The sequence below is a fragment of the Cottoperca gobio genome, chromosome 23 (assembly GCF_900634415.1).
Source record: "Cottoperca gobio chromosome 23, fCotGob3.1, whole genome shotgun sequence".
Lineage (NCBI taxonomy): Eukaryota > Metazoa > Chordata > Actinopteri > Perciformes > Bovichtidae > Cottoperca > Cottoperca gobio.
The window spans coordinates 13783726-13798326 of NC_041377.1; the positions used below are offsets into that span (position 1 = coordinate 13783726).

At 40.0% G+C, this 14601-nt stretch overlaps 1 protein-coding gene across 4 annotated transcripts in view; it reads right to left on the reverse strand.

Moving 5' to 3' along the window:
• Positions 1–1759: 1759 nt before the first annotated feature.
• The window catches only part of gsap (gamma-secretase activating protein), a 32646-nt gene continuing 19804 nt past the window's right edge, over positions 1760–14601 (reverse strand). For 3 of the 4 annotated variants that reach the window (XM_029461743.1, XM_029461742.1, XM_029461744.1), the window contains 8 exons: positions 12304–12399; positions 9663–9733; positions 9458–9552; positions 8545–8664; positions 6745–6806; positions 4836–4940; positions 4025–4121; positions 1760–3825 (listed from right to left, as the gene is read on the reverse strand). In XM_029461743.1, the coding sequence (XP_029317603.1) occupies positions 3725–3825; positions 4025–4121; positions 4836–4940; positions 6745–6806; positions 8545–8664; positions 9458–9552; positions 9663–9733; positions 12304–12399 (747 nt within the window). In that variant the 3' untranslated portion in view covers positions 1760–3724. Of the gene's footprint in view, positions 3826–4024; positions 4122–4835; positions 4941–6744; positions 6807–6903; positions 6946–8544; positions 8665–9457; positions 9553–9662; positions 9734–12303; positions 12400–14601 lie in introns of those variants that run through there. The other variant, XR_003834539.1, reaches the window with a different exon arrangement.

Here is a 14601-nt window from a genome sequence, read left to right on the forward strand (position 1 = left end):
GAGTCACAGGTTACTAGTGATCAAAAACAAAGTCTTTTGTCTTTGAAGCTTCTACAAGTGTACTGAAAGTTGTTCTATTTGCTGAACTTGGCTTGAGCGCAATATGCAGCTTGTAAACACGTAGTTAATGTTAGGGCCATCTGTGTACACAAGTGATTCACCACTAAATTGTGCTTCTGCGGTTGGTGGCTCAATAAGTAGCTTGATTAATGTGAAAAAATATAAACACATATTTGAGTTTAGGAGAAAAATAAACATTCCAATAGAATTACAAATTGCCGTGATTGATCTTTAGTAAATGTATTAATCACAACGAACAATAAGCTACCAGCTGCTAACTGCACACACACACACACACACACACACATGAATCACAATAGTTAGCTCAACAGTTGAAATAATTTGCTGCAGGTTAATGGATAAATCTTTTAAAATATCATCTTAAACATAATAGATAAATCATTGAAATAATTACCTGAAATGAATGGATAAACACTTCAAATAGGCTACTGTAGTTAGCTAAAAGTAACAAATCAAAAGTTGAAATAGTTAGCAATGCTTAGTGGTTAGTGTTTAAATAAAAATAGATTAAACAGTTAGCTATATATTGGATAAGGAAATGAACAAGTTAGCTAATAGTAATTGATAAACAGCTGAAATAATTAGCTTAACATGATGGAGAAACAGTTGAAATAGCTAGCTAAACATAATGGATTAACTGTTAATGTAATTAGCTTAAAGTGATGGATAACAATTAAAAATAGTTAGCTAAAAGTAACGGATCAACAGTTGAACTAGTTCGCAATGGTTAATGTTAGTGTTAGGGAATTATTTAAATGATTACCTGAAATTAAAAGATTAAACAGTTAGCTATAGGCTATATTGGATAAGTAAATTAAATAGTTAGCTAATAGTAATTGATGAACAGCTGAAATAATTAGCTAAACATAATGGATTAACTGTTAAAGTAATCAGTTTAAAGTGATGGATAAACAATTAAAAAAATAATTAGCTAAAAGTAAAGGATAAACAGTTGAACTAATCTGATAGGGATGTGGGGCTGCGTCAGACAGAAAACACTGGTAACCAGTGGTGTAAACTCAGTTGGTGAACACACTGTTATCCAACCTCTTTCAGGTTCAAAAAGGCAGCAGGTTGAGTTTATCTGATTTTGAGTCGGCCCTGTCCGCCCTGTGTGAAGTGAGTGCATGTGTGTGATCATCCACTGCAGGCCAATAGTGAGAGCTGTCAGATTAACATAGCCCCTAACCGTTAGTGCTCATTAGCCGGCTACATAACACCGACTGCATAACAGAGTGTGGAGGAGGCAACAGGGTGGGGAATGAGGGATTTTATTCACATTTAAGAGAGGAATTCCCCAGAAGAGACGTTGTAAAACTTTGAGCTGATCTAATCTAAGTATTGCAAAACAAGCGTGATGCGTGTGTTCTTCCCTAAATGTGACTGATGCTGACATTATTTCCTGACTTCAGTGGAAGTCTGCTGAGTCTGTCCAAAACACGTTTTCTTTAGAATCTGCGTTTATTTCCTCGTCTGTAGAGCTTTTCAAGCTACCAACTATTTGACAGCGAGTTGAGATCATTTCCTAATTTATCTCAAAGCTCCACAATGTAACTGGCTCTCAATCTTTCAGTGTTCGATGGAAATCCACTGGAAACAACATGAGCCAAGGCCTCGTCGGTGCCACAAAGCTTCTCTGAACACCATGTTCCGTAAAAGTACGAGAAAAACAGTGAACTTGAAAAGAAAAATCTCTTTATTTACAATTCATGTTACAAAACGTTTTGTGTGTAAACGTAAGAAACGCGAGTGATTACGAAATCCCTTTTTATCAAAGAGTAATGTTTTGTAATTTCTCAAATCAAAGTGCGACATGAGATGTAAATAATCTCCGGTATTTAGTCTCAGATGGTGCCAACATTCAGACACTATAAAAAAGATTATGAACACATGTCTCACACACACGCACATACACTTCCAAAGAATTTCTCCTCTTACAGTATGAGCTCAGTCATGATTGAGGGCACACAGGCACCATATTCAAACCAGACCTTTGAATGCGTCACTCTTTTCTTTATAAATTAAAGTCCTAATGCCCTGTCATTAACTCTTTACTGTCTTGTTCCATTTAATGGATTGTAAAGCATTTTGTAGACTTTTAAATATATATATAGTTACTTTAAAGTTCACCTAAATATATTGGGGCTCAAATTTAGTAGGGCTGGGTTTCAATACTTTTTTTGATTTCGTATTTCGAGAATAAAGTTGAAATATCCAGAATCAAGTCAAACGCTAGTTTTTAACTATTTCTTATGAATGTTTGTGTCTCATTTAATCAAACATGTGCCAGTTAAAGACTATTTTAGTTATTCACTTTAGTTCTTTTATGTTCTTTTCTTTAAATAGTTTTAGACAATGTTTAACTTTAGCAAACTTTGGCAAAGGATTATGTAGAACAATGTATCTATATGTATCAAGGTAATACATCTTCTGAACTGAGAATGTCTTATTTCTTCTTTAAAAAATTAAAGAGTATCACTTTTAATCCAAATTTAACCAGTTAAAGACTATTTTAGCTAGCCTAAGTTACTACGGTCACTTTAGACAATGTTTAACATTAGAAAACTTTAGCTTTGCATAAAAACACACACATACTGTAGGTATCTTCCCAGCACGAGCCTCAAAATATACCCAGATGGTAATGACACCGAGGCCTTATTGTCCATTCGACAGCCAGGAACCAACAGTGAATTTCCCACATTTTGTTCCGGATTCAACCATTTTTATTTCATCTCAGTTAAAATCTATGGTTTTCATAAAAAGTAGCAATCAGTGTATATAAAGAGTAAGAGTCCATGTTAATGTGTACATTCAGTTTACAACTACATATCTGGTTGGGGGGGAGGTAGTGTATTTTAAATGTGCCAGGTAGTCTCCCTGAGTTATACCTCGGCCCCTCTCAGCTGAAAACACTGTGTATGACTCAGAGTTGATATCAGATTGAATGCATGGCAGCTGACTGACCACTCAGTCTGCACAGCTTGTGTCAGCATGTAATCAAGTTGATGGGGTTCAGCGGCATGACGGGAAGCACGGGAGGAAAAAACAAGTGTGTTTGATTTACAAATACTGATTGAAGTACTTGACATCGACATTCATAAATTGTACGAGGGGAAAATGGAGAAGTTATGGAAATAATTGTTGCTACTACCATTCATATTAAAAGCTGCCTGCTGTTATTGATTTTCAATAAACATTTGAAAAGCATGTTTCCTGAAATTGAATTAAAACACAACCTGAAGATCTGACCGTGTTCTCTAGTGCGTTAAGAGTTTTTGGTACTGTTCATATTGTCCCTCGTACACCTTAGTTTTTAGCATAAAAAAATCAGGGTGACAATGTCATCCATTCTGCCTCATATTCTCCCCTCCATCTTTCTTTTCTGGGCGTCTCCATCCGTCTTTCCTTCCACCCCACCCTAATCTATCATCAAAAAGTGAGAGCTTTGTTTATGAGCGCTCTGCCTTTCACTCTCTCCATTCATCTTTCACGTCTCGCCCTCCGTCCCTCCATCATCCATCCATCGGTTACTTATCCTCAAGGCCCAGTCAATGATGACTTTTCTCTCAAACACATTTTCCCCCTCATCTGTTTCTCCCTCAATCCATCCGTAGAGGCGCCCTCCCGCTCCCCTCCGCATGTTTCATTTTTCCTCAAAGCCCAGCAGTATTAGTGTCTGTTTCAGAGCCGTCTCCTCCACGAACCTGGCGTCCACGTTCTCCTGCTCCTCGAAAGGGTTCAGAGCTGCAACACATAGTTATGGAGAGATACGGCTTCTTATAAAGAATATAACACCACACACTTCCTTCCTTCCTTCCTTCCTTGCAGTTGGACCATAACACACATTCTTAGTCTTAATCCTCCAAAGGCCTTTATATTTAAACCAGGATGGATACACACACACACACACACACACACACACACACACACACACACACACTACCTTGTTCCTCTATATCCGAGAGTATTTTTGCCAGGTAGGTAAGAGGAAGAAACTCAGGTCTGAAGCCTGGCTTGTCTCTGCCGGTAAATGCAAATCCCTGAGGAGATAGAAAAAACAAAAACACAACTCTGCAGGTTTTCCAGGATACACACAGTCAAAACAATTCCGCAGCAGATCCCAAAAAAAAGCCTGTCACCTGAACTCACTTATCCTCTTCTGGATAAAGTTGGCGGCAGTTTAACTTTTTTAGGCAGCCATACTTTCTTATCTGTCGTTGCACAAAAATGCCTCTGCTCGTCAATTAGCTGACTGAAATGGGCCAATAGCGTCACAAAGTGGAAGGATGATGTGTTCGCTGTACAGCTGGGGTCACTGGTAAAACATATTTGATAAAGAAAGGCAGACAGGAGGACATTTTTCTGCAAGTGTAACATTGCAGAATAAAAGATTTTCTGGAGTTTAAATGTTTAAAGGATGCTGCAAGGATTCTTTGTCATAAATTGCGATAATAGCGCATCACATGTTTCCCCCGAGCCCAAGACAATGCCTTCTAATAGCTTGTCTTGTCTGACCAACAGTCCAAAACCGACACATTTTGAATTCACGAAGATATAAAACGCTACATCCTCACATTTCAGGAGCTGGAATCAGCAACTGTTTGTCATTTCTTTAGCTAATTAGTCCAAAGCTGTGGTTTATACCTGCGAAACTAATGACGTTCTCATCAGTCTCGGCTGTATGTTGTGTGTAGGGCTTTAAGTATATGTCAGTATGTACTCTCTGCAGTATGTGTGACACTTTGTTGTGTTACCTTGTTTTTGTTGAGTTTCTCCAGCAGAGTTCTGACATAATCTCTTGAGATCGAAGCTGAACTGATAGGATGGTCCCACATATGGTAGATCCTCTGGTCCATAGGCTACACACACACACACACACACACACACACACACACACACACACACGCACGCACACACATACACACACACACACAACAGAGTTGACATTTTAGGCATGTAGCTCATGTTGTCATAAAAAAATGAATCCCTGAAGCAAGTAAACATCTGTCCCTCTTTATTTTGCCAACTGGAGCTCAAAACCATTATTGCAGTTGACTGCTAATGAGGGATTCAGGAGAAATCTGACTCAATGCTTATAAGTAACACACAGGGGTTGCGAGATGTTAAACGGGATAGAAAAGCAGAAAAAACATTTCTGCTAAAATATTTTTGGAATTTTCATCATCGGAATGTAAGATAAACACAAAGCGGAAAGACTGCGATAGAGTATCAGTAGAAAACTACACTTTAAAATATAACTTTCATTCTTTTGTTCTTGGTACCTTTTTATTTGTTCGATAAAAGATGTTGGAAAAACTTTTCTTTCATTTTTCTAATTCAGGGAGCAATTTGTTGTATTCAAGCCGTTTATTGAAAGCATAGATATCAGAAGATATCTGTGTATTTATCGCAAGTAATATGGTTTTTAATATCTAACAACGTTATCGCATTTTCCTCATATCATGCAGCCCTATTTATTACCTAAATTATACATTAATCTCAACTGCAAATCCTTTTTAAATATAGTTATTGCAATATGTAACTACACTACAGTACAGTACACAGGAATACATGGTATTCTGTAGTTTTCTTGCAGTTTAGCATTGGAAATATCTGATTATGCTAACCAAGCTAACGCTATTTGGTCATGTAGCGAAAATGTTATTGGCATAAAATGTTGTTATTTGAGGTATTCACATTGATACGGAATTTAAATCAAGCGTCAGGCCAATATATCGTCCATATTCCATAATATCTTACTCTTTAAACTATACAGATCATATATTAGCAAGCTAATGCTATTTTAGTCAGTTAGCTATGGCGCATTTACAACTGGCAGTTACTGGGTGTAAATATTTGTAAATAAAGAACTAATCTTTACGTAAGAACTAGTTTATGTGGTGCAATACTGTTTTAAATCTCCACTTAGGGAACACTTTATAACAAAGTTAGCTTGAACTTCGAAAGAGCTAGCGTAGCCTATCTCTTGTTTACTCACTACTGCAGAACTGTGAAGTATAATATGAAAGTTTACTGGAATTCCACGGCCGAAGATGCGTATTATAAGAATTATGGGGGTGCTGGGTTTAGCCAAGATGCAAATTTCCTAGAGTCTGCCAACATCTCCTGTTTTTCTAGCTCTGTGCGAGTGTGTGTGTTGTATCTGCCAAACTCACCCAACAAAGGTCTGATGGGCGGGAAACAGAACAGAGACACGAAACAATCGACATTCCTCTGAGCACAATGTGGACGCAACACACACACACACAAAATAAATATTCTGTACTCACGTGGAGGTTACACAAGACTTAGGGATACACATAAACAGACTCAGTACCTACACTCCCCTCTCCAAAAACACACACAGAAACACACAGAAACACACACCAGCCAGTTACACGAGAGCTTTGTGATTGGCTTGAGGGAGATGAGAACTAAAATAACTTCAAACTCTTAATTGGACCAAAATGGGAAGTTTGGGGGATAGAACCCCTCTCACTAAAAGATGGAATTATACCAGCCTCATGCATTGTTTTACTGGCTGAGAGTTTCAGCCCGGCCATGGGCATTTTACGTGTCATCATTTGGATGGCAAACTACTCTTGGCTCTTCGTAAATATCTCCAGTTTGGCCACACACACACTCAGACACATGCAGAAGTACCTCAGGGAGTCTCTTCAGTATGCTGAACTTCAGTCTCTCTTTGGCATCACTGTTGTCCAAATCTAAACACAGAGAAAAAGGAAACAAGAGGAGACATTGTGCTAATTACTCTTCTTCAGAGATCTCTCACAGGGGAGGAGAAATAATGCAATGTCACACCTTCTTTTTGTACTTGTATATCCAAATGAGTTGCTCAAAATCCTTTGAAAAGGAGGGAAACATGGGATTGAAAAGTTATTATTTTCTTTTTCTGGAGACAATTCATGTAAAATAAATGCAAATGAAATCAACTAAATCCTGAATTGCTATAATTGCTATAGAAAACAGACAATGTTTTGGAAAACAATGCTGATCCCCCAAGCAAGAGGATTCTGAGTCAGCCCGACTTTCTTATTTTGGCTTTAAGAAATATCCCAGAAAGTGTGTTTTTTTGTCTTGCAGTGATATCTGCCCACTTGAAAAGGAAACGGAGCAGAGGACTTTTTGACCCGGCAACACGCTCCAGCAGTTCCCGGATAACTTCTGGGAGTTGTAGTTAATCTAGGATGACCTCGGCATCCAACCTGTCTCAGGGTTTATTGTTATAAGGAGCAAAAAACACCTCAACTATTCAACTCCTATCCTAAACTTTCTTCACCGATACACTGTAAACATTGGCACCATTACTGCAGCCGCTGCACCTGCTTATCTCTTTGCCCCAGAAGTACCTGAACTCCTCATTCGGCAGAGGTTATTAGCCAAGCTAACGCCGTAGCTCTAGAGACGGCAATGTAGGTCGGCTGGTCGTGCATCAATTAGGTCCAAACTGAAATATCTCAAAAACTATTGGAAGGATCATCAAGTGTTGTGCAGACATTCCAAGAGGATGAATCCCACTGTCTTTGGTGATTCAGTCGTTTTCATCAGTTCTGAAAATCGCTGAAAGAATCTGAGTTACGGGAAACATTTCAGAAGTCTGGAACCGAGCGAAGTAAGACTGGTTGGATCGGGAATGTATATGTTTGTGTGTGTTTGTAATGAGGCAGAAAGTGGACACCTGCCCGGCCAATTTCCCAGGATAGAATAGTAGACATTAAAATAGATGTATACTTATTTGATTAATCCCTGATGAGAAGTGACGCATGAACCCTCTCACTTCAAAGTCCTGAAACATTCCTTTTCTCTTACTTTGAAGTTCAAAAGCTTTTGGACTCTGTCCTTTTAAATGATCTTTGTTTGTTTCTCTTCATGAGAAGGAAGCATGTAAACTACAACAAGATCAAGAGTTATATTCTGATTCTGTTGATCTCACTGCCAAGTCACGATGTTTGGCCCTCGAACAATGTGCTTTCCATGCTATGAAATCCACACCGAGACGAGCAAAATAAACTAGATCATTGTTTTTTTTACTGGATTCCAATGGCAGCTAACCTTAACCTCTGACCTCTCTGTACATACGATAACAACATTAGACGTGTTTTGCATATTTCATGTGTCTAATGTGTGAAAAGTTTACAAGAGGTCACAGCTCTGTGGTGTGACCTCTTCAACTTCAAGATAAAAACGTCTCTATGAAATGTTTGTTTTATTGTCCCGTTGTTTGTCGATGTCCATTATGTCTATTACTATTATTACAATGATTATTTGATTTAGTGTTTCATTATATTGAACAAATAGAAATATTGACCAGATGGTGGCACCAGATGAAAAGTAATGGAGTGACCAAATGTAATAGCAATCCATCCAATAGTTGTTGAGAGTGTGTGTGTGTGTGTGTGTGTGTGTGTGTGTGTGTGTGTGTGTGTGTGTGTGTGTGTGTACCTTTCATGAGCCGAGACACAAAGGTCTCAGTGAGCTGCAGGAAGCCGTGGTCAATGTACTGAAGGAAGGTGTGATGGGGAAGGCAACGCACAGCAAACACTGCTAATAGAGTGTGATAGCCTGGAGAGAGTCAGAGAGAGGAGGGTAGTGTAGATGAACAAAAGGAGATGAAAAAGAGACCTACGCTTTTGATGTCCCTGAAAACAATAAATAAAAGAAAAAGGTAGAACAAGGGTCTATATAGCCATGCTAGTGGCTCTGGAAGGCTGTAATTAGACACGGCTCTGCTCACCTGTCGACAATCGTCTCATCCCAACACATTATATGTCCCCCGGTCTTCCAGCCACTCATCGGCAGATTGTTGTTGTAACTGCCCCGGTGGCCTGGAGCTCAGCGTAAGATGTCTGAGTTTCTTACCTGGCTGCACGACTTCAAATGCTAATTGTTTTTGTTTTATTTAACTTGTATGTACCAAAGGGACACAGAGTCAGTATGCCTGCTGTTTTACACTTGCACCTGCAGTCTCACCGTTAGCGGTGTGCTGCCTTGCTTCAGGGCATTTCTCATTTCCTCCCTCGTTTAGGATTCTAACCCACAAACTTTTACTCTGAAGCAACTCAAATTATGGAATTGTGTAATAGAGCGGTTTATACTGCAGACATTGTTAAATAAATTCAAATATTGAAAGTGTAGTCACACTCTGCTTCACCCATGTCTGCGGCGCTATGCTAATGTTTGACATATTTTTGGTTACGTTAGTGCTGAAGAGAGCGGGTCTGTTGTCCCTCAGTGCAAACACACATTGTTATTCTAGGTGAGACGGAGAGTGGATTATAACGACTGAAAGTGTGTCTGTGTATGTGTGTGTGTGTGTGTGTGTGTGTGTCTGTGTGTCTGTGTGTGTGGATGGTACCAGGTGGGAGGGGCAGGCAGAGACCCCTCGTGGCTTCCAGGATCCGAAACATAAAGTGTAACACGGACCACTCGGCTGGACTGCCCTGCTGTGTGCTGGAAAACACACACACACACACACACACACACATTTGGGTAGGAATGTTACTTAACGTGACAAACACATTAGTTAGAAACTTTGAAAGGACGAGGGACGAGGTACTCACAAGCACAAAACATGAGGGCCCAGTTTGTACTTCAGCCAGACGGACTCCAGCATGTGTCTGATGAGCTCCAGCTAAACACACACACACACACACACACACACACACACACACACACACACACGTTAGGGAAGGAGATGCTCGATTAGATTCAAACATTTAGTCTGAAACACCTGAAAACAAGACCTTGTTCTGTTATGACACTTGGTGCAAATGTACACTCAGTTTCCTCGCTTCCCCCTTTTTCTTTTCCTACTTCCCGTTTTCATTTCCACTGAACAAGAGCAACGCAATGAATCAGGATGTGAACACGTGTTTTCACGCTCATCAGTTAGCACGAGTGCTGCAACGCACATATTACACACTCCTTCTTTCCACGAATGACCACGTCGGTCATCTCCTGTAGAATAACAGGAAGACGATCTGCCTCATTCACATCCTGCGCAGCAGTGGGAAACCCTCTACCGGACCCTCCAAACACAACGTCCTCCTCTGATCTCTTATGTAATAGATTTGACCCAAAATAAAAGAAGTCAAAGACAGATGAGCTCCTCTGGGGGTTTTTCCTAACTCAGTGTGTTTTTTACACATCCCTTAATAAATGATCACACAAAATAATCTAATCATATTTTCTATGGAACATTTGTCATATTCTCCGTCCACAACAAATCAAGGAACACTGGTGTAATTGTAAGGAGTTCTTTGTCAACACAGATGAAGAAAGTAATCCTCTTCAAGTCCAAAACTGCTGAGCAAACAATTCTTCCCCTGGTTAACAGTGAGCACATCATGTTATTACTCTTTAAAATTCAGATATTCATTGTTTGACAAAAAGGTTGCAATTTTCATGCAAATTTCACACTTCTTTCTTTTTATTTTGCCCCTGAAGATCAGTAAAAAAAAGTTTTAAAAAAGGCTGTTTTTGTGCACGGAAAAAAGGCAAACAAGTTATTTAAAGCCACAGCCTCACACACACACACACACACACACACACACACACACACACACACACACACACACACACACACACACACACACACACACACACACACACACACACACACACACACACACACACACTATCCCCTGTGTGACTTTCTATGAGAATAAGTCCATTTGTCTTAATGAGCCTCGGCCCGACAGAGAGGCTGGATGTGTTCAGTGTGGCTCCCCTGGTGGGGAAAAAAGTTTAATAACCTTGGGTATAGAATAACTTTTCTGCATAATTAAAAAATATGGTAGTCCATTCCATTACTTTTAATATGTATTCAGGCCTTTAGTTATTCACACTGAGCTATTAGCGGTTTGTTCTTCGCTCTGACATTGGCTAGGTTAGAAAAAGGAATGTAGCTCAGTTGTCTGTAGCAACAGGGGTATGAAATAAATAACTATGACAATAATGTGCAGCGGAGCTGTAATCTATCATAGAAGAAGTTCCCTGGCTCTTAAAAGCTGTAATCTATGTCACCCCCAACTTCTCCCCTGTGTCAACGCAGCCATTAGTCTCAATAAGCACCGACAAGAGAGGGGAGATGTTCTTTATTTGTGTAGGGGAAGTCAGTCCTCTTTGAAACACTACCTCTCTGAGTGTTTAAAGGCTGCTCAGTTCTTCCACTGTTCTTTTACACAAAAAGTCCCTGAAGGATGTGTTTTATTTTGCGAGTGTGCGTTAATACGTCTGGCTCCCAGGATTAGAAACTTTTTCACTCTCGCTCGACAGAATAAATTTGATAATGACCGCGTGTGCCTGTCGCAGGGTGATGCCGAAATGATTACAGCCACTCCTATTCCCATTACTTTCAATCGGAAGTCTGAAGTCGCAGGTTAAAACTCACGATCCCGACGCACCGAGCTGAGCCAATCCAGCTCGAGCTTTGTTACTGTCATTTGCAATTCCATAAAGTCCCAAAATGTGCTGCTTCCTGCTTTCTATTCAATTCCAGCCTTACCCTTGACCTGATTTAATACTGTTGTGTTGATATATGCTGTATGTCTGCTTTCAGCAGCTCCTAGCTGTGAAGAATTTTACCTCTAAGGAATACTAAAGACTGACTACACAACCAAGTACCTTCATAGAGTACTGAGAGTGGCTGCGTCTTTGCACTTGGTTATGCAGATCCCGCCTGCTGCTCTTTGGGTGGATGCAAAAGTGTAGGTTTGGTATTTATATACATTTAATTCATTCTGTATTGTTAAACGCACAATATGTCATTTTCTGCCACTAGGGGTGTCTCAATCGAAACTTTGTGCTCCCCCAAACCCCATACAGAGTGTGGTTGAGGAGCCTGAATCAGAGAGCTGATGTTTGTTTTAGACTGAAACGGCGACCTGATGGCTTCCAGCAACCTCTCTAATCTGAAGTACACACATTCATCTCTGAGTTCTGTCAAAGCATTTAACTAAAGTGGAAAAGTTGCTGCTGTTTCCGCTGAGCGTTCCTCGCCGTGAGTGTCACTTAACCTTCCCGAAAAAGAGTAAGGGCAAACATTAAATAAACATTACTCGAAGAACGATGTACCTTTTTTAAATGAAAGAAGGGTTTACAGGCGTATACATAACTCCAGGACCTTTCTGACCAACACACACACACACACACACACACACACACACACACACACACACACACACACACACACACACTAACCAGTTTGGCTACGTAGTTGACAACCAGCGAGTCAATCTTCTTCTTGCCCAGTCGAGGCAGGTGTCTGTTCAGATGCTCTCGAAGCTTGTCAACTGTCTGCAAAGCAAAAAAAAAAAAACTGATTATATTCGTTGCGTGTGTGTGTGTGTGTGTGTGTGTGTGTGTGTGTGTGTGTGTGTGTGTGTGTGTGTGTGTGTGTGCGTTTTAAGAACGCTCTGCTGTGCACTCAGCAGGGTCAAATTGAGTTCAGCTCGACTTTGCCTTCGACTACTGTGTCCCGAAATTGATTTAACCATGGATACAAGAGAGAGGAGAAACCTGTGGATGTGGGAGGAGGAAAAATACAGAAGATGAGTGAAGGTATAACAACAATTTGTAAGAATGACCTGATACCCCTCTGTGAGGAAAAGGGAATGAGGAGGAGAAAGAAGGATGTGAGCAGAGAGGAGGAAGGAGAGGAAGGGTAAAAGAATGATGGAAGAAGCGACAAATGGGATAAAGAGAGACAGACAGGAGGACTGGTCATTCTAAGAATAGCTGGGAGACTGCTAGCATCTAGCCTGAACTCCATTAAACTGAAGCTATCTGCTCTTTGAAAAACTATGCTGAGCACAGGGAAAACTGGAGGATATGAAATTGTCCATCAAACAGCGTTCAGTAAAAAAAGAAAAGAAAACGCAGGACGGGGACCTTAAGATGCCCTTTTTTTTAATGTGTCAACTCATCTGAAGTGTAACAGCGAGTTTCACCTTAAAAGATGGTGAAAACAATGGAGGGAAATGATCGGCTGTCAGCATTTTACTACGGATCGTTAGTGGTCTATACATCAGCCCAGATAGAGGAAACATCCCCCTCCAGGGGTTGTTAAAATGTTGTATGTCAACACTCTGAGATGCTCAATGCATCTGAGGAGGACTTTCACAGTGAAGTGCTTTACTATGCGCCATGCACCCACTTTTGTTCACTTTGCCTCATCTACTACAGGGAATGACAGACATAATTATTCAAACTAAAACAAAAAGGACGTCAAAGTTGGTGCTGTATCTCAAAAGCAAGAATCCAGGCTGATGTGTTTTTATTCTCTTCTAGTCTGCTCTTTGATTTTGAGTGGCAGGATGTTAACGACAGGTTAAAGGACTTTGTGCTTTTAAAATATCTGCATGTTTTGTCACGACTCACTGGATGGCTGATCTTTTAACTGAATGATTCATTTGGCTGACTGCATTTCACAAGTGAGGCTTTTCAAGCCTTTTTTTTTTTTTTTACTTTAATAAACCAGTGGATTCTGATGCTGGCCAGATGTATGTGGACACCCAAACAGGCCAGCATATAAACTTCAAGGAGCGTTGTTTTACATCGTAAGCAAATGCATAAATTAGATAAAGAAGTATAGATATAAGTGATCAAACAGTATTGTAAATAGTATATAGTTGCACTTTGGTTAGTTCAGATTCACCGAAGTCCCCCGATAACACAACCTAACTAACCGATCGAGGCAGTGGTAGCCCCCCATGTTCTCTGTTTTTGTCAATGGAGTCTGGTGAGAGCACAGGTGGATATAACGGCTTCAGTTCCCTATCTGAAAGAGCTGTCTCACGGCAAGGTAAAGAGGGGAAAATAATCTAAATATAGCGTACACTTAAACTGATACAGATGTTTTTGGCAGGCCTTACTTTTAGGTGGTTAAAATAAGTTTTACTGCTTCCCCCGTCCACAGCAGTACAGCTAGCTTCCGTGCTGGTACTTCCTATAAACTTGGGGTTGTGCTGACTGCTACCTACTGTAAGTAATGCACTGTCCCTTTAATTGTACCAAGCCAAAGTTCATCAATGGGGATAATTAAACCCAAATTGAATGAATGTAGTGCTACAATGTAAAGGACTTTGTATCGACTAATAATATTTTATCTGACCTACAGCACTACAACTGCCTTAAAAGTAGTAAATTATTTTATAAATTTCTTAGACAATAGAGAACATTGTGCAGCACTTTTTATTGACTTATCCAAGGCTTTTGATACAGTGGATCATGCCTTATTGTCACAAAGACTCTACAGTATAGGTCTCTCAGATCAAGCTGTCTGTTGGTTTGAAAACTATTTATCAGGCAGATCACAGTGTGTGCGGGTAGAAGGTATAACTTCTAGTTCTCTTAATGTATCCAAGGGTGTGCCACAGGGATCGGTTGTAGGACCATTAAATAAATAATCTTAATCACAATGTTTTAAATGCAAATTTCCATTTCTATGCTGATGACACAGTCATTTACTGCTCTGCGTCCTCCCCAAATCAGGCTCTT